Source organism: Lampetra fluviatilis, chromosome 42 (assembly GCF_964198595.1).
Source record: "Lampetra fluviatilis chromosome 42, kcLamFluv1.1, whole genome shotgun sequence".
NCBI lineage: Eukaryota > Metazoa > Chordata > Hyperoartia > Petromyzontiformes > Petromyzontidae > Lampetra > Lampetra fluviatilis.
In genome coordinates, this window is record NC_136316.1 from 10302803 (window position 1) to 10329547 (window position 26745).

The 26745-nt window shown below is 53.4% G+C and overlaps 1 protein-coding gene across 2 annotated transcripts in view; it reads right to left on the minus strand.

The window, feature by feature from the left end:
- Nucleotides 1-26745, minus strand: part of LOC144946712 (uncharacterized) — a 195617-nt gene that overhangs the window by 110781 nt on the left and 58091 nt on the right. For both annotated transcript variants that reach the window (XM_078875823.1, XM_078875822.1), the window contains 2 exons: nt 17619-17915; nt 5797-5937 (listed from right to left, as the gene is read on the minus strand). In XM_078875823.1, the coding sequence (XP_078731949.1) occupies nt 5797-5937; nt 17619-17915 (438 nt within the window). The remainder of the gene's footprint in view (nt 1-5796; nt 5938-17618; nt 17916-26745) is intronic.

A 26745-nucleotide genomic window follows, 5' to 3' on the forward strand; every position in this document is an offset into this window, starting at 1 on the left:
GTTTTCAAGAAATTAGTTTTCAATCGAGAATTTAAAAAGCACAACTCCAGTGGCTTCCTAATAGGGAGAGAGAAACAGAAGAATGCTGCTCTCCCCTCTTTCTCTTCCTCTGCGACTACTTTACCTGCAAGCCGCGAGCCGTCTCCCTGATCACTCTTCGGCGAGCCGTGCGGTAGCAGGGGACACGGCGCGCCCCGGCTGCGCTTTCTCGATGGAAAGGCCGCACAACTCGTTGCGCAGCCACACGGCCGGCCGGAAGCCGCAACAAGGTGTGGGGGGGGGGGTAGCGGGCCCAATTTCTTCGGCCTTCCGACTACGCCGGCGCTCGACAATGCATCCCGGGTGGCTCGCTCGGTGCGGCTGGGCCACATCAGGGACTCCGCGCTGCGCACGGCGAGCCCGGCGTGTGGGGCGCCTCCGCATTGTTTTACTAGGTAAGGCCCCACTGAGCTATATGGCTCTTTTTTCAGAAGCGACCTGGCTATCACAAATCATAGCTCAACGAAGTGGCTGATCATCATGTGGAAAATTATAGCAGCAGCTAAATACTCTAAACTCATGTTTCTAAATGTTGAGGGAAAAGCCGGAGGACCCGGAGAAAAATCCACACAACCACGGGAAGAACCACATGCAAACTCCAAACATACAGGAGTCAGGGTCGGGATCGAACCTATGACCCCCTGTATACCAGGTTGAGAGAGATAACATTTCACCACCGTGGCGCCCATGTACTGTGGGCCAACAATGTCAGCACCTTGAAGCAGGTTAAGGCGTCGCCTTAATCTGCCCCCCAGCTCACACTGGGACGCCGCGGTGGCGAGATGTTAACTACCTGGGATAAAGGTCGTGGGTTCGATCCCGAGCCTGACTCCTGTACATTTGGAGTTTGCATGTCTCTCTCCCCGTGGCCGCGTGGATTTTTCTCCAGATATTCCGGTTTTTCCCTCCACATTTAGAATCATCATGCGTTTAGAGTATTTGGCTGCTATAAATGTCCATGTGATAAACCACTTCGTTGAGCCGTCATGTGTGATGGTCAGGTCGCTTCTGAAAAAATAGCTCTATAGCTCAGTGGGCCTTACCTGGTAAAATAATTTTTTTTAAATAGTTTTCGTTTTTAAATAGTTTACATTCCCGCACCCCTTATGTTACCTGCCCCCCCCCCACCCCCGCTGTGAGGTCATGTAGCCCCCCACTTGCAATGGCACTGCACATGCTCTTGGGCTAAAAGTGGAACTCAGGCTGACAGTGAGCTTGGTTACCAGTGGTTGCAGAAATGCAGCAACGGGCGTCACTCTCAACCCTCCAACACCACCTGTCTGACATCTGACAGAGTTGCCATCTTTACACTCACAGAGTGAGTAGCGCTCGTGTGTCGAGAATGAGCTATGAAACCAGCCCTCCAAACTGGTTAAACTGTCGCTAACGACGGTCTCGTTAGTGAATGAATGGGTGGAGAGCCGCGCTCCAGCCGCCAAACCCTCGCAATCAGCCACCTCATTGACAGACGCGTTAATCACCCGACTATATCCGGCCTATGCCTAAAAAGCAACACAACGGTTCATGCAAAGTAATTAAAACTTGACTAAAACCTGCAAAAAAAATGGCAGGCTGCCTCGCAAACTTTAATTACCCATTGCATTGCCTTCCCAGCAGACAGGGACAAAAATAATAAATCTTTGATGAAACAGTAATTGCAAAAAAAATATAACGCTTAAATAATTGGACATTGCTGGCACAACATCAAACATCTATGCCCTGAAGATGAAATGGAACCTGTAAACGGAAGTGTTAAAAAGACGGCATTTGTTTTAAGTGCAGAGAGAGTTTTATCCCATCCCGCACATTGGCTTCCGAAAGCAAAGACTCAATTCCCAGTTCAATTCCTTAATGCGGCAAGGGACTGCAGCCAGGAAGTAAATGGCATCCGTATGGTTTCCACAAACACCATTAAATGTGTAGGCAACGATCTTGCGATGAGCACTGTGAAGGTGTGTGGACTATTTTGGAAAAGTGCTACCCGCAAGGACCTGTCTTTGAACGTAAGCATGTATGGCCAACTTCTCTCGCACCATACGTAGCCAACCGTGCTGATCGGGGGGAAGAATAGCAAACTAGACACAAAAATAAGTTCTAAAGTAATGCATTTTCAATCTAGATTTAAAGGTCCATAGCCCCAGTGGCTTTCTAACATAAAGAATGTGGACATGCAAACCTAACCTTACAGCAAACCAATAGAGATACGGCAGTCCTCGCTTAATGTGCGGTGGTCAAACAACGTAGTTTTGATATAATGCGGTTACTCTATTTGGAAAAAATTTCGCACTCTGACCCACATTCACCCACACTCACCATTACCTACACTTGCCCCTCTCGAGCAAAGCACAAAGGGTGGTCATGTGGTGCAGCTGGAAAACACAGCCACCTTCTTCTTCCCAGTGCTGATGTTACAAATCACTGCACACCCACAAGTTTGACAGCCAAACTGAGGACGATTCCAATTCGTCTACCAACTAACTGTACACAATTTGGAAAACAAATGGCGTAGCAGGGTTGCCATGTGTGCGCACGCGAGCGACGTTCTGCTGTGGCTGACAAAAGTGCTTGCCTCACAAGATTTGCGAGTTCCAATCCAGGATATGGGTCGACTTAAGATACTATCCCGTTGAGGTTGGTCTATGAGTACCATTTTGAGGGAAGTCAACCGTTGTTGTACTATGTCATCCTTCCTCGCACCTCCGATTAGCACAGTTGGCTACGTACGGTGCGAAAGAAGTTCAACATACAAACATACATTATTCAAAAGCTCACTATAGGAATGTGGAATGCCCACCATACGTTGGCTCAAGGCTGCCAAATATATTTGAGCATTGCCCCCTTTGCTTGTTTGAGCTGGGAGACACTTTGATTCGACTGTGACTTGGAACCGCCTTGGTGGTTTATAAATTGTACAAAAAACATTTCCCGTTACCTCTTGCTCAACTTTGTCCAAGTGGTGGCAACAACAATGCTCATCACTTCACAATCGCCACTGGAAGCCGATCCGTCCGTAATCTGTCCACATGACAATTTCCAACCTGCCCAAAGGTTCTTTCGAGTCTCAAAGTTGATTTTGTTCACGGCAGTATCACGGCAAATTACTAAAAAAACTCAACACATTCGTCAACAGCACTGCCTAAAGAGGAACAGTGTATAAAAGGCGACGTTTTGGGCGATGGTCCTTTTCTCACAGCACGCAAATAACGGAAAATTAAGACATGCACTCACGCAGACACACGGGTTCACAACGAAAATGATACGAAACCTGTATATTCAGTCTTCCTGTGCGCGGCGCCCAACACACGGCGCCCCGCACGTTGCCCCGTGCAGTGTGCTGCGTGTAGCGAGCTGCGTGCAACGTGCTGCGTGCAGTGTGCTGCGTGCAGCGTGCAGCGTGTAGCGAGCTGCGTGCAGTGTGCTGCGTGCAGTGTGCTGAGTGTAGCGAGCTGTGTGCAGTGTGCTGCGTGCAGTGTGCTGAGTGCAGCGTGCTGCGTGTAGCGAGCTGCGTACAGTGTGCTGCGTGTAGCGAGCCACGTGCAGTGTGCTGCGTATAGCGAGCCGCGTGCAGTGTGCTGCGTTTAGCGAGCCGCGTGCAGTGTGCTGCGTGTAGCGAGCCACGTGCAGTGTGCTGCGTGTAGCGAGCCGCGTGCAGCATGCTGCGTGTAGCGAGCCGCGTGCAGCGTGCTGCGTCTAGCGAGACGCGTGCAGCGTGCTGCGTGTAGCGAGACGCGTGCAGCGTGCTGCGTGTAGCGAGCCGCGTGCAATGTGCTGCGTTTAGCGAGCCCCGTGCAGTGTGCTGCGTGTAGCGAGCCACGTGCAGTGTGCTGCGTGTAGCGAGCCGCGTGCAGCGTGCTGCGTGTAGCGAGCCGCGTGCAGCGTGCTGCGTGTAGCGAGCCGCGTGCTGCGTGTAGCGAGCCGCGTGCAGCGTGCTGCGTGTAGCGTGCTGTGTGTAGCGAGCCGCGTGCAGCGTGCTGCGTGTAGCGAGCCGCGTGCAGCGTGCTGTGTGTAGCGAGCCGCGTGCAGCGTGCTGCGTGTAGCGTGCTGCGTGTAGCGAGCCGCGTGCAGCGTGCTGCGTGTAGCGAGCCGCGTGCAGCGTGCTGCGTGTAGCGAGCCATGTGCAGCGTGCTGCGTGCAGCGTGCTGCGTGTAGCGAGCCGCGTGCAGCGAGCCGCGTACAGCGTGCTGCGTGCAGCGTGCTGCGTGTAGCGAGCCGCGTGCAGCGAGCTGCGTATAGCGAGCCATGTGCAGCGTGCTGCGTGTAGCGAGCCGAGTGCAGCGTGCTGCGTGTAGCGAGCCGCGTGCAGCGAGCTGCGTGTAGCGAGCCGAGTGCAGCGTGCTGCGTGTAGCGAGCCGCGTGCAGCGAGCTGCGTGTAGCGAGCCGCGTGCAGCGAGCTGCGTGTAGCGAGCCATGTGCAGCGTGCTGCGTGTAGCGAGCTGCGTGCAGCGTGCTGCGTGTAGCGAGTCGAGTGCAGCGTGCTGCGTGTAGCGAGCCGAGTGCAGCGTGCTGCGTGTAGCGAGCCGCGTGCAGCGAGCTGCGTGAGCGAGCCATGTGCAGCGTGCTGCGTGTAGCGAGCCGCGTGCAGCGTGCTGCGTGTAGCGAGCCGCATGCAGCGTGCTGCGTGTAGCGAGCCCCGTGCAGTGTGCTGCGTGCAGCGTGCTGTGTGCAGCGTGCTGCGTGCAGTGTGCTGCGTGCAGCGAGCTGCGTGTAGCGAGCTGCGTGTAGTGTGCTGCGTGTAGCGAGCTGCGTGCAGTGTGCTGTGTGCAGCGAGCTGCGTGCAGCGTGCTGTGTGTAGCGAGCCGCGCGCGCTGCAGTCCGCAGTGTGTGGCGTGCCAAACGTGATGGCGTGCACCATGCGTTCAGCATCACGAGTCATCACGCAGCCCGCCACGTGCCACGCATAGTAACATTGCACGCAACGTGACGTTACACGCATTGTGACATTACAATACGTGTAACGTTACATATCAAGTGCAGTGTGCCACATTTTACACCCAGCACTTCATGCACGCATTATGTAAGCGCTATGCCCTGCGCTTCATGTACTGTGTGTTAGGCGTTTCGTGCCGTATATTGAGGAAAGTACTACTGCCGTGCATTAGTCACCGATTATCATGCTTTGTGTTATGCACCAAGTATTGTGTCTGTGTAACATGTTCCAGGCTTTATGTGCATGTATTATCTGCTCTATGTTATGTAGCCGGTCTTATCTACCGCACGTTAAGTGGCTTGCATTAAGTGCTGCATGTCACGTAGGACGTATCTTGCTCACGCTGCACGGCATGCATCACGTGCTGCTCTTAGATGCCGCATCATGTATTATCTCCCGGGGATTAATCGTCATTTATGAAGTGCTGCACACTGCACATTATGTTCCGTGTATGACGTGTGCTGTTTCGCATCACGTGCTATTGTATTACCTTCCAAGTGTTATGTTCCATGTATTAAGTGATGTGTGCTGTGTGTCATGTACCATTAATTATGTCCCACGTTGGATGTCATGTGCTACGAGTTGTCACGTATAAAATGCCTTGTATTATGTGGTGTGTTGCATGTAATGCACTGTGCATCCGGTGCCATGCATTACAAGTTTCGTACTACATGCGATGTTATATCATACGCTGCGCTTCGTGTACCCTACAGCATGGTCCCTGCATTACGTGTCGTGCCCGTGGTTACGTGTCGCGTCCGTGGTTACGTGCCGCGTGGTTAACTGTCGCGTGCATGGTCACGTGTCGCGCCCATGGTTACGCGCCATACCCTGCAGGCTGCGGTGCGACGGTTGGTCAGTGCCGGGGCTGCAGCCCTCCTCGTCGCTGGCGTCAGCACACTGGCTCGCCCCGTCACACCTCATCAGCGAGGACGAGACGCACTGCCCGTCCCGGCAGCGGAACTTGCACTCTGAAACGCAGCAAGAAGCAGCGCACACGCTCAGGACCTCGGCACGCCTCGAGCACACTGGCAGCCTGTGCTGTGCTTCTTCTCCGTCTCATGTCAGTCTCGAACTACACCATTGCTCTCGTGGATAAGGGCATTCTTCGTTTGCAACTCTTTAAAATAATCATTCAAATTCATAATGCGCATTCCATCCGAGGATCCAAATGCAGTGAACACCTCGTGTGAGACCAAGTCACAAAGCCTTCTTCGAGGTCCGTCCGCTTGTCTCTTATCCACACGAGCTGATGCACCTTCCCACACAACCCTCTACGGAGGAGTGTTTGTCACATGCAAATGAAAATGAAAGTGTTTGAATCTCCCAAATTAAGTTAAAATCCGATTTTGGCTTTCCCTTTTTTCCCTTTTCAACCGAAATACGAGAGAAAACGTTCCAAGGGGCGCCTTAGACCGCCGTGTGGTTTGTCCGTTCGCGTGTGCCAATCGGTGTGCTCGTTACTGGCATTCCACTGGAAACGATGACTGCTTCCCAACTTTCATGATGGGGAATCGTTTCTGAAAACGGTGACCGTTTATCATTCAACGGCACGAGTTCTCATCCAGTCAGGGCCACAGTGGCTCACGTTTCCACAAACGGCATCACGACCCGAATCTCCACCACGCCCATTCTTCCCAACCCCTCACTCTTGACACTCCCACCATCTGTCTGCCGCTCCCAATCCCGACAATAGCCCAACAGACTATTCCACGAGCCTGTCGTGCCAACGAGACCAAGCTGTGTGATCGTCGCCATCGCGGTGACATTGCCACAACTGTCCACTCCTCGACACCACCAGGTCTTGGGTGCCGCGGTAGCGAGATGTTAACTACCTCGCCTGGTATACAGGAGGTTATAGGTTCAATCCTGACCCTGAAGCCTACTGTATATTTGGAGTTTGCATGTGCTCCCTGTGGATGAGTGGATTTTTCTCCAGGTGCTCCGTTTTCCCCCTCCACATTTAGAGTCAATGTGCATTTAGAGTATTTGGCTGGTATACATTTCTACAGAGGGAAAAAAGTATTTGATCCCCTGCTGATTTTGTACGTTTGCCCACTGACAAAGAAATGATCAGTTTATAATTTGAATGGTAGGTTTATTTGAAGAGTGAGAGACAGAATAACAACAACAAAAATCCAGAAAAACGCATGTCAAAAATGTTATAAATTGATTTGCATTTTAATGAGGGAAATAAGTATTTGACCCCCTCTCAATCAGAAAGATTTCTGGCTCCCAGGTGTCTTTTATACAGGTGAAATATTTGAAATGACGGCAGGAAACCACTTGACGGGTAGCACACTTTTTATTAAACCTTGACTTGTCACGATACAACGTGTGGTCACTATTCCTCTGACTACACACACTTCAGTTGACACGTGTGGTCACTATTCCTCTGACTACACACACTTCACTTGACACGTGTAGTTACTATGCCTCTGACTACACACACTTCACTTGACACGTGTAGTTACTATGCCTCTGACTACACACACTGCATGCTCACACTGCACTCCGCCCCGTAACGTCCGTGGAGCCTACAGGCCCACCCCAGCTTGGGCGTGGGCCACAACCTCTGAGTCCCAAGGGCCGGCCCTCTCACGGACGCTCGGCCCCGGGTCCCAGGGTTCCGCCTCTGGGTCACACAGAGCCCCGGCCCCTACAGGACAGCGGGACTAGGTACCGCAGGGCCCTATCTCTTCCTCCTCCGTCTTCAGTCTTCGCTGGTCACTCGCTCCCCGTGCGCCTGCGCGCATCCCCTTATATAGTCCCCGCTCACGGGAGACGGAGTGTATGCGGACCTCGACGTGAGCATCGCTCCTTAGTTGACCAATCACGACGCGCTGTTCCTACGATCCGTTTTCCCCAGCGCGTGTTACCACTACACAACCAATCACGCCGCGCTGCCACACGATCACTCCCTCTCAAGCGCGTCACCGGCACACAGCCAATCACTACGCGCTGACACACGATCCCTACCCCAGCGCGTATCACCACTACATCACCCCCTCCCACATAGCTCGCAGCCGGCCCGGCTGCTAAACAACAACACAACACAACGTCAACACAAGAAAAACCCCACCCCCCAGTGTGCCCTGTAACGCAACAACAACAACACAACAACAACAACCTATGTACAAATCGACAACCAACACAATAAAAGTCAACAACAACACACACAACACCTAGATAAGAAGCTATGTACAGCCCGACGAACAACACAATAAAAGCGAATTCCAGAAAATGAGCGCGTCCAGTGTCTCTGCGACTACATGCAGTGACGAGGCGCTCCGGCCGCCTCGACTCCTCAATCGGTAGATCATAACAAGTAGCGCGACCTAGCGTGAGTCCGCCTGGCCGGTCCGTCGTATGGGACGGGACGCTGACGACCGTCCGGTGGCTCCGGTTGCTCTGGACGGCGCGGATCGGGCCTGGAAGGACCGGCCGCGCCGCGAAGATCCGGCCGCCGGTGGTCGGCAGCTGTCAGTTCCGAGACACCTGGGAGCGGATCAGGCGGAGACATGTGAGGATCAGGCAGAGACATTTCCCCCCTTGGGTCGTCGGTCACGTCACATGCTCGGCCCTCACGACACAAAGGGAGGCCATATGGAGGCGAGAACGGTTTCAGTCGGGAGGGGTGGACGTACCAACGGCGCTTTCCCCATTTTATTTGAACGCACTGGGGGCGTGCAACCCGCACGACCTCCACGGGTCCCCGCCATGGCTTCAACAATTTAGGCGACGTAGCCAAAGGTGCCTGAGGGCAATGCAGCCAGGTTTCCAGTCGTGCACGGACACCTTCCGTGCACGCAACCGCTCGTTTGCAATTTGGCGAGCCCGCGAATTAAGCCGTGCGGCCTCCCTTGCCTCTGTCAGCTTATGGATATTAAATTTCGAATTTGTTCGTGGTGCGGACAGGCCCAGCTGCGTTTCCATGGGCGGGTCGGCTTCCCGACCGTACATCAGATAGAATGGGGAAAATCCCGTTGCTGGATGGGGGGCCATTCTATACGCGGCGAGGACCCCCGGGACCTGCAGGTCCCAATCAACATGTGCCTCACACACCTGCTGGCACAGCATAGAAGTCAAAGTCCTGTGGAGTCTCTCCACCATCCCGTCCGTCTGTGGGTGGTACGGGGAGGTACGCACCTTCTTAGTACCCAATAGGTCGCACACCTCTTGCAGCAATTTACTTGAAAAAAATTTCCCTTGGTCGGTCAGCAAGCGTTCGGGAGCCCCCTTGTCCAGGACGTAGCCCTGGACAAAGGCGTCTGTCACAGCCGCCGCCGACTGGTTGGCGAGTGGCCACGCCATAGGCCACCGGGTAAAATATTCGACACCCACCAACAGGTACTTATTACCCCTAGGCGTGACTGGAAAAGGCCCCAAAATATCGAGCGCAACGAGCTCGTTAGTGCGCGAGACCTGAATAGATTGCAGCGGTGGATTAGATGCCACGGGCGGTGGTTTCCGTCTGGCGCAATCAACACATCCCTTTAGAATATTCACCACGTCACTCCCCATCCCCGGCCAATAATAGTCACGCTGAAGCAGAGCAAGCATTTTGTTTACTCCCAAATGCAAGAGGCGTTCATGTGCGGCCAGGACAACTTTCCCCCTCACAGCGGAAGGCACCACAAGTGCGTGCCGCCGGGACAAACTATCCCATCTCATTAATAGGCCTTGCTTAAGTACCCAGGAGCCAGTTCGCTCCCGGCCCTCCTCGGGACCCCCCACCCTGCGGCGCAATGCTAGTGTAGGGGTGTTAGAGAGAGGGCCGTTATGCATGGCAGCTTATGGGAAACAAACACAGTGGGCGGGGCTACGTGAGTGCACGGGGGGGGTGCTCTCAACGACGTCCGCACCAGGCAGTCCGGGGCCCCACCCCTCAGCGGGGGTGGAGTATAAAGGGGGATGTGTCAGAGGGCTCGGGGCAGAATGTTAAAGCTAAACCAGTGAAGACCGAAGATCGTCTAGCTAGAGCCCTGGACTCCCCTGGGACGCCGCCCTTGTCAGGGCTGCGCAGGACCGAGCCAGCGGCGTGGTCCCAAGAACCAGAGCTAGTGCTCTGGGACTCCGGGTACCGTAGCCCGACTTACCAGTGTCGGGCCAGACAGCCTCCCCTAGCCCGTTAGTGGAGGACTAGGAGGTAGGTCAGAGATAGCTAGCAGTGTATTCCCAGCTAGCCGGGTGAGGGGGCCGATACCCCCTCTAGTATTGTATGTCCACAGTTGTGACTACTTGTACGGAATAAATACGTGTGCCTCACCAACGGTGTCCAAGAGTCATCAACGGTACTTCACTAGCAGGGAGCTGTCTTCCATTTGGAGACAGCCCCACTCAATCAGCGACAGTGAGAGTAGCGAGTTCTCTCCCTCAGGGGTAGTGGGAACATCCCCGATTGGTGCACCCGCGGTCGCAGCCAACGCCCCCATACCTTCCCCAACTGTCGGTTTACAGCGCGCCGATCCCGATAAGCACGCACATTTGTGAAAAGGCGACAATCGCGACAGGGCATCGGCGTTTGTGTGGCGCAACCCCTTACGGTATGTAGTCGTGAACTGATAGTCCTGGAGGACTTCCAACCACCGTGACAATTGGCCCGAGGGTTGGGCGACCCTCAATGAATACTGAAGCGCCGCGTGGTCCGTCCGGACTGTAAAGTGACGGCCATAGAGATACGGTCTAAATTGTTGTACAAAAAAAACAATAGCAAGCAGCTCGCGACGGGTGACGCAGTAGCGCTGCTCCGCCGGTGACAATACCCTGCTACCATAGGCGACCACCCTTTCGACTCCCCCAACGACTTGCGAGAGCACCCCCCCAATGCCCGTGTTGCTAGCATCCGTGTCTAGCAAGAAGAGACTCGCAAAGTCAAGATAACGCAAGGGTGGGGCACCCACCAAGGCGTCCCGGAGGGAGCAGAACGCGGCCTCATCCTCCGGTCCCCATCGGAACTTGACTCCTTTTGCCGTTAGAGCGTGCAAGGGTTTTGCAATGGTGGCGAAATGCTCAATGAATCGGCGGTAATAAGAAGCAAAACCGATGAAACTGCGCACGTCCGAAACTGACGTGGGCGTCGGCCATGAACTGACAGTCCATCTTCGCAGGATCGGTAGAGATCCCCGAAGAGTCGACAATGTGGCCCAAGTATCTAACGGACTTACGAAGAAGGTGGCATTTGGCCGGTTTAAACTTTAAATTAGCCGATCGCATTCTCAAGAACACCCCTCTCAATCGCTGGAGGTGTTCCTCAAACGTCTTACTGAAAACAATGACATCGTCAAGGTAAATCAAGCACGTATCCCATTGCAAGCCCGACAAAACCAACTCCATAAGGCGCTGAAACGTCGCGGGAGCGGAGTGAAGTCCCATGGGTAACCGGTTAAACTGGAACAGGCCCCCTGGAGTCCGAAATGCTGTCTTAGGTTTAGACTCGTCGTCGAGTGGCAACTGCCAGAATCCCGATAATAAATCAAGAGTCGAAAAATATCGCGCACCAGACAATGCATCGAGGGACTCGTCCATTCTGGGGAGCGGATACGCGTCAGCCACAGAGATTTTATTCAGGCGACGGAAATCTACGCAAAATCGCAAGGACCCGTCCTGCTTTTTAACCAGCACAATAGGTGCTCCCCAAGGACTGGAAGAAGGCGAAATAATGTCGGCTTCCAGCATATTGTTGACGGCCGACTGAACGTGTTCCTTCTCAGCAGGACTCAGTCGGAAGGGATTTTGCCTGACCGGTGCCGCATCGCCCGTTTCAATATGGTGGCGTAACAGGTTCGTGCACCCAATGTCATACTTATGCTTACTGAACACATCAGAAAACTCTATCAGCAACACACGCAGCGCACCCAACTGTACCGTTGACAAATCGTTCGAGTCCGCGCACAGCGAATCGACCCATCCAAGGTCCTCCCTCGCTGTAATGTTCCGCGTGGGGCTCGGATCAACCTGCGCAACCAGCCGCTCTTCCGCAGGGACCCGTGCCGCGTGAGCTAGCACGGTGCCCTGCTGAATAACGGCCGGCCGCAACCCAGCGTTTAAAACCATCACAAACGGGTCCTTGTCAGCCCGAACCAAAGTGTGAGCCACCGACAAATCGAGACCTCCGACAGCCCTATTTGAGGGACCCAAAAGCATGCCTTGTTCCGAGGTCTCTCCCACCCACGGTTTCCGCAACCGGAGGGGAATTAACATCTGTGAACCCGGGGCACGTGCACGGTCTGTGTTGCCAACGCTTGTATCGTAGCGCACGCCGTCCGAATTTCAGTAGGGTTCGTCAAAAATGAAATACGGCGACCCGATGGTAGTTCAATGCAACGCTGATCGATGAGAATTTTAATGGGCATTTTAGCCAAAAAATCTGTGCCCAATAGACAAGGAACTGCCAAGGAAGAAGAAACGAAAATGGGTCCCGACAATTTTATATCTCCAATGCAAATGGACGCCCTAATCTGACCGATAATGCCCAACGATCCCCCATTAGCGGCGTAAAATGGCACATCCACTGGGAGCAGCGGTCGACATTGGACGGGGAGAATGTTGTAAATGAGGTCCGATATAATAGTCGCCGACGCCCCCGTGTCCACTAACACCCTGACCTCGACCCGTAACGAATCCCGTAACGACGGATGATCCCGCCGAGGCAGCCACTATTCTGTGCCCCAACTCCGACCATTTAATGTCCCTCCGGTCCCGGCCGAACCCCCCTCGCCGAACCGAATCCCCGAACCCTAACCGGCTCTCCTCCGCCGCAACGCGACGGCCCATGTGTGTCGTGCATGTAGGCCGAGCATGTGAGGTGCCGCGACTTGCCGGGGTTAGTAGGGACGACTTGGGGCCTTGGTTGTCGTCCAGCCGAGGTCCCATGGCGCGCTGACGTGGAGCGCGGCAACCGGACGCCACGTGGCCCCGGAGGCCGCAGTTATAACACGTGATGAGGGTCGTCGGAGATCTCGGTTGCTCCAGCTTGCGGGCCGATCACAGAGGCGAACGACCCCCCGACCTCCAGTCCCCCGGTCGTCCCGTGGTGAACGCCTCCTCTCGTGGGCTGACAACTTGGGGTTCGGTGACCACCGGGCCCGGAGCTGAGGCCACGGCAGCGTTGCAGACGACCCCCTGTTTACGTTGAAGGACCTCGTGCGCCTGTATACTTGTTGCGACCCGCAAGGAAGAAATATCGATCTCGTCGGCCGTGTTGATGGGGACCCCCAGGTCCTGCGCCAACTTGAGCAGTTGCTCCAAGACCATCGCGTCCTGGCCCTCCTCGTCTATACGAGGGAACGCGGCGTCGGCGAGAGCCAGCAACGCCGTCCGGTAGGCGAGCACGGTCTCCGTGTCCGCCTTCCGCCTTGCGTAAAAATGATGGCGACACGCCGAGGGAGGTCCGTAGACCTTGGCCATGAGACCCAACGCGGCCTTAAGCGTGGAGCGGTCCGACCTCCGTGCTGACGTGAAGGCCGCGAGCGCGTTGTCGTCCAACATGGCAGGCAGTGCCCGCAGCGCCGTAGCGTCGGACCAGGCGGACATTTCCTGATGCACCAGAAATCTGTGCTGAAATTGGCCCCAGTCCCCGCCATCCGCCTTGAAGGCTGACAATGTTGGAAGGCGCTGTTGAAAGATGAAGTCGTCCTCTGCCTCGTGGTTCCTCTCCGCCGCTCCGTCGGTGTGCAAGATGGCGGCCCCAATGGCGGGTGTCTGATGGCGGTCCACAGCGCGCGTTGATGACGTAAGCGGCCGCGCTTGGAGAACCGCCGCCACGTGGTGCTCGCCGTTCCCGCCAAAAGATGGCCGCGCAGTAGAAAGGGTGGGAATCCCCCAGTCATTTTGGCGGGAATCCGCGGGGCGACCCTGTTGAATGTCCGCCGACGTCCCCGCTCCTCCCGACGTGCTGATCTCCGCCAGGATGGACGCGGCGGCGAGCAGCAGCTCCGCCAGACGGGAGTGCGCCTCGCGGAGCACGGCTTCGGTCCCCAATCGCTCGTCCGGCAACCTCGGCGGATCCTGCGGCGTCGGCATTTCTTCTTCCTCACCCCCCGATGGCAGCTGGCCCGAGTCGTCAAGGTTATCCTCGCGGTCAATCTCGTGAGTCCGACGGGTCTTCCTTGTATCCATGCTTGGAAGACTGGTTCACTTCTGACGCCAGTTGAAGTATTTGAAATGACGGCAGGAAACCACTTGACGGGTAGCACACTTTTTATTAAACCTTGACTTGTCACGATACAACGTGTGGTCACTATTCCTCTGACTACACATACTTCACTTGACACGTGTGGTCACTATTCCTCTGACTACACACACTTCACTTGACACGTGTAGTTACTATGCCTCTGACTACACACACTTCACTTGACACGTGTAGTTACTATGCCTCTGACTACACACACTGCATGCTCACACTGCACTCCGCCCCGTAACGTCCGTGGAGCCTACAGGCCCACCCCAGCTTGGGCGTGGGCCACAACCTCTGAGTCCCAAGGGCCGGCCCTCTCACGGACGCTCGGCCCCGGGTCCCAGGGTTCCGCCTCTGGGTCACACAGAGCCCCGGCCCCTCCAGGACAGCGGGACTAGGTACCGCAGAGCCCTATCTCTTCCTCCTCCGTCTTCAGTCTTCGCTGGTCACTCGCTCCCCGTGCGCCTGCGCGCATCCCCTTATATAGTCCCCGCTCACGGGAGACGGAGTGTATGCGGACCTCGACGTGAGCATCGCTCCTTAGTTGACCAATCACGACGCGCTGTTCCTACGATCCGTTTTCCCCAGCGCGTGTTACCACTACACAACCAATCACGCCGCGCTGCCACACGATCACTCCCTCTCAAGCGCGTCACCGGCACACAGCCAATCACTACGCGCTGACACACGATCCCTACCCCAGCGCGTATCACCACTACACAGGTAACGAGCAGAGATTAGGAGCACACTCTTAAAGGGAGTGCTCCTAATATCAGCTTGTTACCTGTATAAAAGACACCTGTTCACAGAAGAAATCAATCAATCAGATTCCAAACTCTCCACCATGGCCAAGATCCAAAGAGCTCTCCAAGGATGTCAGGGACAAGATTGTAGACCTACACAAGGCTGGAATGGGCTACAAGACCATCGCCAAGCAGCTTGGTGAGAAGGTGACAACAGTTGGTTCGATTATTCGCAAATAGAAGAAACACAAAAGAACTGTCAATCTCCCTCGGCCTGGGGCTCCATGCAAGATCTCACCTCGTGGAGTTGCAATGATCATGAGAACGGTGAGGAATCAGCCCAGAACTACACGGGAGGATCTTGTCAATGATCTCAAGGCAGCTGGGACCATAGTCACCAAGAAAACAGTTGGTAACACACTACGCCATGAAGGACTGAAATCCTGCAGTGCCCGCAAGGTCCCCCTGCTCAAGAAAGCACATATACACGCCCGTCTGAAGTTTGCCAATGAACATCTGAATGATTCAGAGGACAACGGGGTGAAAGTGTTGTGGTCAGATGAGACCAAAATTGAGCTCTTTGGCATCAACTCAACTCGCCGTGTTTGGAGGAGGAGGAATGCTGCCAATGACCCCAAGAACACCATCCCTACCATCAAACATGGAGGTGGAAACATTATGCTTTGGGGGTGTTTTTCTGCTAAGGGGACAGGACAACTTCACCGCATCAAAGGGACGATGGACGGGGCCATGTACCGTCAAATCTTGGGTGAGAACCTCCTTCCCTCAGCCAGGGCATTGAAAATGGGTCGTGGATGGGTATTCCAGCATGACAATGACCCAAAACACACGGCCAAGGCAACAAAGGAAAGGCTCAAGAAGAAGCACATTAAGGTCCTGGAGTGGCCTAGCCAGTCTCCAGACCTTAATCCCATAGAAAATCTGTGGAGGGAGCTGAAGGTTCGAGTTGCCAAACGTCAGCCTCGAAACCTTAATGACTTGGAGAAGATCTGCAAAGAGGAGTGGGACAAAATCCCTGCTGAGATGTGTGCAAACCTGGTGGTCAACTACAAGAAACGTCTGACCTCTGTGATTGCCAACAAGGGTTTTGCCACCAAGTACTAAGTTATGTTTTGCAGAGGGGTCAAATACTTAAGTAATAAAGGTCGTTGGGGTGACTTCTGGAATCCGGTCTTTTATTCAACTTGCATTACAGCTTTCCTTCACGCTGCTGACAGGCAGCGTGAGAGGGATAGATAGAGAGAGACGCACTGCCACGTGGCAACCCGGAGCCCCGCTCACGCGTGGCCCCCTTCCTCCGTTCGTTCCCGTTCTGACCATGTGTCGTTCGTCTCCACCCCTATTTAATACCCGGGTCACGTGGTACGTTTCCACCAATCCTGGTTAGCCTCCATGGAATATTCCAGGCTCCCTCCTAGGCTCCCGGGACCACGCCCCTGACTCATCTCCTCATTGGCTGTGGCCAAAGCCAGCAGAAACCAATACTCTACTTACAGCTGTCACCTTCCATTACGTCAGGGCCACGCCCCTAGGCTTCCCCCCATTGGCTATAGACCAGGACCGGCAGAGCCAATCATCATGACGAGTTGCGATACGTCAGTGAGCCGGATATATCCTCACATTACATTTATTTCCCTCATTAAAATGCAAATCAATTTATAACATTTTTGACATGCGTTTTTCTGGATTTTTTTGTTGTTATTCTGTCTCTCACTGTTCAAATAAACCTACCATTAAAATTATAGACTGATCATTTCTTTGTCAGTGGGAAACGTACAAAATCAGCAGGGGATCAAATACTTTTTTCCCTCACTGTACATAATGAGATGCCACTTGGTTGAGCTATCATTTGTGGCCAAGCTGCTTCAGAAAAATAGCTACATAGCTCCGTGGGCATTATTTGGTCAAATAAGAAAAACATTGTTTAGTCTTTGAGAGAGATCGCCCTCGGTGCATAGTCTCTCTCGTTGCAGCTGACGCTTTTCCACGAGGGTTCACGTTGAGAGGTGGCAGACATCAGTCGGCCGATGAGCAGCAAAAGAAAAGCGCCCTGAAGAGCCGATATGATTTTGCTAAATAATGTAAAAGCACCTCTGTGGAATGCCTGCAATGGCGCTCTAGCAACGTCACCGATTTGAAACAGCTTCTAACACATCGCTGCAGTGGTGTCACTGCAGTGCACTCGTAAAGACTCCTTTAAAGTCATTTTCTCATGAACGAAGCTTCAAACTTGTATCGGACAGCCCGGGACCCATGTTGGAGGTGCGTAAGCTACACGACAATGGCAAGTTGTTGTTTTGGGCTGCAGAAATCTTTTATATGCAGAGGGAGATGTGCAGGGTGGCTCAGAAGTCAGGCGGGCCACCTGTGAGTGAACGGGGTGGGGTTCACAAGTGTAGTGACACTCTCAGCCCCTTCACCAGTGAATATAAAAAACAAATGCTGCATTCAATCTGGATGTGTACTTACTTTGGATACATTCCCACTGTGAGAATAAAAAATAAGATTGACCGTGTTGTGATGAACGTTTCTTCTTGCATGCGGAGGGAGCTCTGTGATATCCGCTTTTGTGGGCCGCTCTCCAACACAAAGGGTCACACTACTCTGCGAGGGTTTCATGTGGAACCTTCGTGTCACCGCGTGACGTAATCAAACTGACAACTGACGGACGCCCGGAGACGTGCGCAGGTCACAATGCGGCTTCGCTCACCGGTGAAGGTCACCGTCGCCTGGAACTCCGCGGCCGCCACACTGCCCTCAGTGGCGCTGGCGCCCGCCCACTGGAACTCGAGCGTCAGCTCGCTGCGGCTGGACAGGACACTCCGGAAGGGCGCCGCCGCCGATGGCGCGGCCGGCGCGCCCGCGGAGGCCGGCCGCTCGCTGCAGATGCGCAGGAGGCGCGGCGATGCGGATGGGGGCCCCTCGCCGTCCGGGAAGCCATCACGCACCTCCAGCCAGGGCAGGGCACAGGCGGCTCGCGGCGTCGTGGTCACATCGCTCGCCACGCCTGTCCGGGAAACGCGGCGCCATTAAGAAGCCGCGTGGGTTAAGGTGTGAGACCAGGACAGTGTAGGTTAAGGTGCTAGACCAGGACGGTGTGGGTTAAGGTGCTAGACCAGGACGGAGTGGGTTAAAGGTGTTAGACCAGGATGGAGTGGGTTAAAGTGTTAGACCAGGACAGTGTGGGTTAAAGTGTTAGACCAGGACGGTGTGGGTTAAGGTGCTAGACCAGGACGGAGTGGGTTAAAGTGTTAGACCAGGACAGTGTGGGTTAAGGTGCTAGACCAGGACAGTGTGGGTTAAGGTGCTAGACCAGGACGGAGTGGGTTAAAGGTGTTAGACCAGGATGGAGTGGGTTAAAGTGTTAGACCAGGACAGTGTGGGTTAAAGTGTTAGACCAGGACGGTGTGGGTTAAGGTGCTAGACCAGGACGGAGTGGGTTAAGGTGTTAGACCAGGACAGTGTGGGTTAAGGTGCTAGACCAGGACAGTGTGGGTTAAGGTGCTAGACCAGGACAGTGTGGGTTAAGGTGTTAGACCAGGACGGTGTGGGTTAAGGTGTGAGACCAGGACCGTGTGGGTTAAGGTGCTAGACCAGGACGGAGTGGGTTAAAGGTGTTAGACCAGGATGGAGTGGGTTAAAGTGTTAGACCAGGACAGTGTGGGTTAAAGTGTTAGACCAGGACGGTGTGGGTTAAGGTGCTAGACCAGGACGGAGTGGGTTAAAGTGTTAGACCAGGACGGTGTGGGTTAAGGTGTTAGACCAGGACGGAGTGGGTTAAAGTGTTAGACCAGGACAGTGTGGGTTAAAGGTGCTAGACAAGGACGGAGTGGGTTAAGGTGTTAGACCAGGACAGTGTGGGTTAAGGTGCTAGACCAGGACAGTGTGGGTTAAGGTGCTAGACCAGGACAGTGTGGGTTAAGGTGTTAGACCAGGACGGTGTGGGTTAAGGTGTGAGACCAGGACGGTGTGGGTTAAAGTGTTAGACCAGGACAGTGTGGGTTAAAGTGTTCGACCAGGACAGAGTGGGTTAAGGTGCTAGACCAGGACGGAGTGGGTTAAGGTGTTAGACCAGGACGGTGTGGGTTAAGGTGTTAGACCAGGACGGTGTGGGTTAAGGTGTTAGACCAGGACAGTGTGGGTTAAAGTGTAAGACCAGGACAGTGTGGGTTAATGTGTTAGACCAGGACGGTGTGGGTTAAAGTGTTAGACCAGGACGGAGTGGGTTAAAGTGTTAGACCAGGACAATGTGGGTTAAGGTGTTAGACCAGAACGGAGTGGGTTAAGGTGTTAGACCAGGACGGAGTGGGTTAAGGTGTTAGACCAGGACAGTGTGGGTTAAGGTGTTAGACCAGGGCGGAGTGGGTTAAGGTGTTAGACCAGGACGGAGTGGGTTAAGGTGTTAGACCAGGACACTGTGGGTTAAGGTGTTAGACCAGGACGGAGTGGGTTAAGGTGTTAGACCAGGACGGTGTGGGTTAAGGTGATAGATCAGGACAGTGTGGGTTAAGGTGTTAGACCAGGGCGGAGTGGGTTAAGGTGTTAGACCAGGACAGTGTGGGTTAAGGTGTGAAACCAGGACGAAGTGGGTTAAAGTGTTAGACCAGGACGGAGTGGGTTAAAGCATTAGACCAGGACGGTGTGGGTTAAGGTGTTAGACCAGGACAGTGTGGGTTAAAGTGTTAGACCAGGACGGAGTGGGTTAAAGTGTTAGACCAGGACGGTGTGGGTTAAGGTGTTAGACCAGGACGGAGTGGGTTAAAGTGTTAGACCAGGACGGTGTGGGTTAATGTGTTAGACCAGGACGGTGTGGGTTAAGGTGTTAGACCAGGACGGTGTGGGTTAAGGTGTGAGACCAGGACAGTGTGGGTTAAGGTGTTAGACCAGGACGGAGTGGGTTAAGGTGTTAGACCAGGACAGTGTGGGTTAAGGTGTTAGACCAGGACGGTGTGGGATAAGGTGTTAGACCAGGATGGTGCGGGTTAAGGTGTGAGACCAGGTCGTTGTGGGTTAAGGTGTTAGACCAGGACAGTGTGGGTTAAGGTGATAGACAAGGACGGTGTGGGTTACGGTGTGAGACCAGGTCGGTATGGGTTAAGGTGTGAGACCAGGACAGTGTGGGTTAAGGTGTTAGACCAGGACAGTGTGGGTTAAGGTGTTAGACCAGGACACTGTGGGTTAAGGTGTTAGACCAGGACAGTGTGGGTTAAGGTGTTAGACCAGGACGGTGTGGGTTAAGGTGTTAGACCAGGACGGTGTGGGTTAAGGTGTTAGACCAGGACAGTGTGGGTTAAGGTGTGAGACCAGGACAGTGTGGGTTAAGGTGTTAGACCAGGACAGTGTGGGTTAAGGTGTTAGACCAGGACGGTGTGGGTTAAGGTGTTAGACCAGGACAGTGTGGGTTAAGGTGTGAGACCAAGACAGTGTGGGTTAAGGTGTTAGACCAGGACGGAGTGGGTTAAAGTGTTAGACCAGGACGGTGTGGGTTAAGGTGTTAGACCAGGACAGTGTGGGTTAAAGTGTTAGACCAGGACGGAGTGGGTTAAATTGTTAGACCAGGACGGTGTAGGTTAAGGTGTTAGACCAGGACGGAGTGGGTTAAAGTGTTAGACTAGGACAGTGTGGGTTAAGGTGCTAGACCAGGACGGTGTGGGTTAAGGTGTTAGACCAGGACGGTGTGGGTTAAAGTGTTAGACCAGGACAGTGTGGGTTAAAGTGTTAGACCAGGACGGAGTGGGTTAAAGTGTTAGACCAGGACGGTGTGGGTTAAGGTGTTAGACCAGGACGGAGTGGGTTAAAGTGTTAGACCAGGACAGTGTGGGTTAAAGTGTTAGACCAGGACAGTGTGGGTTAAAGTGTTAGACCAGGACGGTGTGGGTTAAAGGTGTTAGACCAGGACGGAGTGGGTTAAGGTGTTAGACCAGTACAGTGTGGGCTAAGGTGTTAGACCAGGACGGAGTGGGTTAAGGTGTGAGACCAGGACGGTGTGGGTTAAAGTGTTAGACCAGGACAGTGTGGGTTAAGGTGTTAGACCAGGGCGGAGTCGGTTAAGGTGTTAGACCAGGACAGTGTGGGTTAAGGTGTGAGACCAGGACAGTGTGGGTTAAAGTGTTAGACTAGGACAGTGTGGGATAAAGGTGTTAGACCAGGACGGAGTAGGTTAAGGTGTTAGACCAGGACGGTGTGGGTTAAGGTGTTAGACCAGGACAGTGTGGGTTAAGGTGTTAGACCAGGGCGGAGTCGGTTAAGGTGTTAGACCAGGACAGTGTGGGTTAAGGTGTGAGACCAGGACAGTGTGGGTTAAAGTGTTAGACTAGGACAGTGTGGGTTAAGGTGTTAGAGCAGGACGAAGTGGGTTAAAGTGTTAGACCAGGACGGAGTGGGTTAAAGTGTTAGACCAGGACGGTGTGGGTTAAGGTGTTAGACCAGGACAGTGTGGGTTAAAGTGTTAGACCAGGACGGAGTGGGTTAAAGTGTTAGACCAGGACGGTGTGGGTTAAGGTGTTAAACCAGGACGGAGTGGGTTAAAGTGTTAGACTAGGACAGTGTGGGTTAAGGTGCTAGACCAGGACGGTGTGGGTTAAGGTGTTAGACCAGGACGGTGTGGGTTAAGGTGTTAGACCAGGACAGTGTGGGTTAAGGTGTGAGACCAGGACGGCGTGGGTTAAGGTGTTAGACCAGGACAGTGTGGGTTAAGGTGCTAGACCAGGGCAGTGTAGGTTAAGGTGTTAGACCAGGACAGTGTGGGTTAAGGTGGTAGACCAGGACAGTGTGGATTAAAGTGTTAGACCAGGACGGTGTGGGTTAAGGTGCTAGACCAGGATGGAGTTGGTTAAAGTGTTAGACCAGGACGGTGTGGGTTAAGGTGTTAGACCAGGACGGTGTGGGTTAAGGTGTTAGACCAGGACGGTGTGGGTTAAGGTGTTAGACCAGGACGGTGTGGGTTAAGGTGTTAGACCAGGACGGTGTGGGTTAAGGTGTTAGACCAGGACGGTGTGGGTTAAGGTGTGAGACCAGGACAGTGTGGATTAAGGTGTTAGACCAGGACGGAGTGGGTTAAGGTGTTAGACCAGGACAGTGTGGGTTAAGGTGCTAGACCAGGACGGAGTGGGTTAAAGTGTTAGACCAGGACGGTGTGGGTTAAGGTGTTAGACCAGGACAGTGTGGGTTAAAGTGTTAGACCAGGACTGAGTGGGTTAAAGTGTTAGACCAGGACGGTGTGGGTTAAGGTGTTAAACCAGGACGGAGTGGGTTAAAGTGTTAGACTAGGACAGTGTGGGTTAAGGTGCTAGACCAGGACGGTGTGGGTTAAGGTGTTAGACCAGGACGGTGTGGGTTAAGGTGTTAGACCAGGACAGTGTGGGTTAAGGTGTGAGACCAGGACGGCGTGGGTTAAGGTGTTAGACCAGGACAGTGTGGGTTAAGGTGCTAGACCAGGGCAGTGTAGGTTAAGGTGTTAGACCAGGACAGTGTGGGTTAAGGTGGTAGACCAGGACAGTGTGGATTAAAGTGTTAGACCAGGACGGTGTGGGTTAAGGTGCTAGACCAGGATGGAGTTGGTTAAAGTGTTAGACCAGGACGGTGTGGGTTAAGGTGTTAGACCAGGACGGTGTGGGTTAAGGTGTTAGACCAGGACGGTGTGGGTTAAGGTGTTAGACCAGGACGGTGTGGGTTAAGGTGTTAGACCAGGACGGTGTGGGTTAAGGTGTTAGACCAGGACGGTGTGGGTTAAGGTGTGAGACCAGGACAGTGTGGATTAAGGTGTTAGACCAGGACGGAGTGGGTTAAGGTGTTAGACCAGGACAGTGTGGGTTAAGGTGCTAGACCAGGACGGAGTGGGTTAAAGTGTTAGACCAGGACGGTGTGGGTTAAGGTGTTAGACCAGGACGGTGTGGGTTAAGGTGTTAGACCAGGACGGTGTGGGTTAAGGTGTGAGACCAGGACAGTGTGGGTTAAGGTGTTAGACCAGGACGGAGTGGGTTAAGGTGTTAGACCAGGACAGTGTGGGTTAAGGTGCTAGACCAGGACGGTGTGGGTTAAGGTGTTAGACCAGGACGATGTGGGTTAAGGTGTTAGACCAGGACGGAGTGGGTTAAGGTGTTAGACCAGGACGGTGTGGGTTACGGTGTGAGACCAGGTCGGTATGGGTTAAGGTGTGAGACCAGGACAGTGTGGGTTAAGGTGTTAGACCAGGACAGTGTGGGTTAAGGTGTTAGACCAGGACGCTGTGGGTTAAGGTGTTAGACCAGGACAGTGTGGGTTAAGGTGTTAGACCAGGACGGTGTGGGTTAAGGTGTTAGACCAGGACGGTGTGGGTTAAGGTGTTAGACCAGGACAGTGTGGGTTAAGGTGTGAGACCAGGACAGTGTAGGTTAAGGTGTTAGACCAGGACGGTGTGGGTTAAGGTGTTAGACCAGGACGGTGTGGGTTAAGGTGTGAGACCAGGACAGTGTGGGTTAAGGTGTTAGACCAGGACGGAGTGGGTTAAGGTGTTAGACCAGGACAGTGTGGGTTAAGGTGCTAGACCAGGGCGGTGTGGGTTAAGGTGTTAGACCAGGACGGTGTGGGTTAAGGTGTTAGACCAGGACGGAGTGGGTTAAGGTGTTAGACCAGGACAGTGTGGGTTAAGGTGTTAGACCAGGACGGTGTGGGTTAAGGTGTTAGACCAGGACAGTGTGGGTTAAGGTGTGAGACCAGGACGGCGTGGGTTAAGGTGTTAGACCAGGACAGTGTGGGTTAAGGTGCTAGACCAGGGCAGTGTAGGTTAAGGTGTTAGACCAGGACAGTGTGGGTTAAGGTGGTAGACCAGGACAGTGTGGGTTAAAGTGTTAGACCAGGACGGTGTGGGTTAAGGTGTTAGACCAGGACGGTGTGGGTTAAGGTGTTAGACCAGGACGGTGTGGGTTAAGGTGTTAGACCAGGACGGTGTGGGTTAAGGTGTTAGACCAGGACGGTGTGGGTTAAGGTGTTAGACCAGGACGGTGTGGGTTAAGGTGTGAGACCAGGACAGTGTGGGTTAAGGTGTTAGACCAGGACGGAGTGGGTTAAGGTGTTAGACCAGGACGGTGTGGGTTAAGGTGCTAGACCAGGACGGAGTGGGTTAAAGTGTTAGACCAGGACGGTGTGGGTTAAGGTGTTAGACCAGGACGGTGTGGGTTAAGGTGTTAGACCAGGACGGTGTGGGTTAAGGTGTGAGACCAGGACAGTGTGGGTTAAGGTGTTAGACCAGGACGGAGTGGGTTAAGGTGTTAGACCAGGACAGTGTGGGTTAAGGTGCTAGACCAGGACGGAGTGGGTTAAAGTGTTAGACCAGGACGGTGTGGGTTAAGGTGTTAGACCAGGACGGTGTGGGTTAAGGTGTTAGACCAGGACGGTGTGGGTTAAGGTGTGAGACCAGGACAGTGTGGGTTAAGGTGTTAGACCAGGACGGAGTGGGTTAAGGTGTTAGACCAGGACAGTGTGGGTTAAAGTGCTAGACCAGGACGGTGTGGGTTAAGGTGTTAGACCAGGACGGTGTGGGTTAAGGTGTTAGACCAGGACAGTGTGGGTTAAGGTGTGAGACCAGGACAGTGTGGGTTAAGGTGTTAGACCAGGACGGTGTGGGTTAAGGTGTTAGACCAGGACGGTGTGGGTTAAGGTGTGAGACCAGGACAGTGTGGGTTAAGGTGTTAGACCAGGACGGAGTGGGTTAAGGTGTTAGACCAGGACAGTGTGGGTTAAGGTGTTAGACCAGGACGGTGTGGGTTAAGGTGTTAGACCAGGACGGTGTGGGTTAAGGTGTGAGACCAGGTCGGTGTGGGTTAAGGTGTTAGACCAGGACAGTGTGGGTTAAGGTGTTAGACCAGGACGGTGTGGGTTACGGTGTGAGACCAGGTCGGTATGGGTTAAGGTGTTAGACCAGGACAGTGTGGGTTAAGGTGTTAGACCAGGACGCTGTGGGTTAAGGTATTAGACCAGGACAGTGTGGGTTAAGGTGTTAGACCAGGACGGTGTGGGTTAAGGTGTTAGACCAGGACGGTGTGGGTTAAGGTGTTAGACCAGGACAGTGTGGGTTAAGGTGTGAGACCAGGACAGTGTGGGTTAAGGTGTTAGACCAGGACAGTGTGGGTTAAGGTGTTAGACCAGGACGGTGTGGGTTAAGGTGTTAGACCAGGACAGTGTGGGTTAAGGTGTGAGACCAGGACAGTGTGGGTTAAGGTGTTAGACCAGGACAGTGTGGGTTAAGGTGTTAGACCAGGACAGTGTGGGTTAAGGTGTGAGACCAGGACAGTGTGGGTTAAGGTGTTAGACCAGGACGGAGTGGGTTAAAGTGTTAGACCAGGACGGTGTGGGTTAAGGTGTTAGACCAGGACAGTGTGGGTTAAAGTGTTAGACCAGGACGGTGTAGGTTAAGGTGTTAGACCAGGACGGAGTGGGTTAAAGTGTTAGACTAGGACAGTGTGGGTTAAGGTGCTAGACCAGGACGGTGTGGGTTAAGGTGTTACACCAGGACGGTGTGGGTTAAAGTGTTAGACCAGGACAGTGTGGGTTAAAGTGTTAGACCAGGACGGAGTGGGTTAAAGTGTTAGACCAGGACGGTGTGGGTTAAGGTGTTAGACCAGGACGGAGTGGGTTAAAGTGTTAGACCAGGACAGTGTGGGTTAAAGTGTTAGACTAGTACAGTGTGGGTCAAGGTGCTAGACCAGGTCGGTGTGGGTTAAGGTGTTAGACCAGGACGGTGTGGGTTAAAGTGTTAGACCAGGACAGTGTGGGTTAAAGTGTTAGACCAGGACAGTGTGGGTTAAAGTGTTAGACCAGGACAGTGTGGGTTAAAGTGTTAGACCAGGACGGTGTGGGTTAAGGTGCTAGACCAGGACAGTGTGGGTTAATGTGCCAGACCAGGACGGAGTGGGTTAAAGTGTTAGACCAGGATGGTGTGGGTTAAGGTGTTAGACCAGGACGGTGTGGGATCAATGTGTGAGACCAGGACGGTGTGGGTTAAGGTGTGAGACCAGGACAGTGTGGGTTAAGGTGTGGTGTTTGCCCAAGGGTGTGGGTTTGTGAAACCAGAGTGGCATACTGTACGTGAGACGAAGGTGAAGTGGATCAGGCCATGGTGGGCATTGCCAAAATGAATTTTAACAAAAAACAAATTCAAGTAGTTGATCTAGCTCAGGAGCGGAATGCATGAGCCAGAAGAGAATGTGTGCGGGATGGAGACAAGTCATGATTCATGCGCAGAAAGGTTTCTCAATCCGCAAAACACAACATAAATCCCAGAATGTTTTTCATATCAAGATCACAACACCATGTCTACTCGAGGGAAGTCTGGTTTGCGGGGTCAGCGTTGGCACGCGTGTAGCTGCCAACCTGCACCGACCGGCATGGTAAAGTGCTGTTACATGAACATATTGGCGATTCGCAAGCCCAGTCAGAAATTTTTGCGGGGTGGTGGTGTTTGGTGCGTCAAAATCAGTTCTCATGATTTCGAAGCAGTCGGAAGATGAACGTTACGTGAGCAGCTGAATATGAAGCATCGCAGGCTGTTGCCGTATAGCAGCACCCAGCCTGATGTTTTGACTCATGCCCTAGACTTGATCGGATGGGTTCCTCGATTCAACAGACCCAAATCAACGGTCAATGTTGACCTTTTTTAGCAATTCTCAGTAGACTGAATAAATTAAAGACTGGTAAACAGATTTGCTGATTCAAATTTAGATTTGAAACTGTTTAATGAGGGCCAGAGTGTTATGTTGCACCGGTGTACCGCCAATATGTCCAACTAACCCCCACGACCCACACAGCAGGCTATATAAAATTTTGTGCCTTGGTAACTTGCTTTTCTAGTTGTTACCACC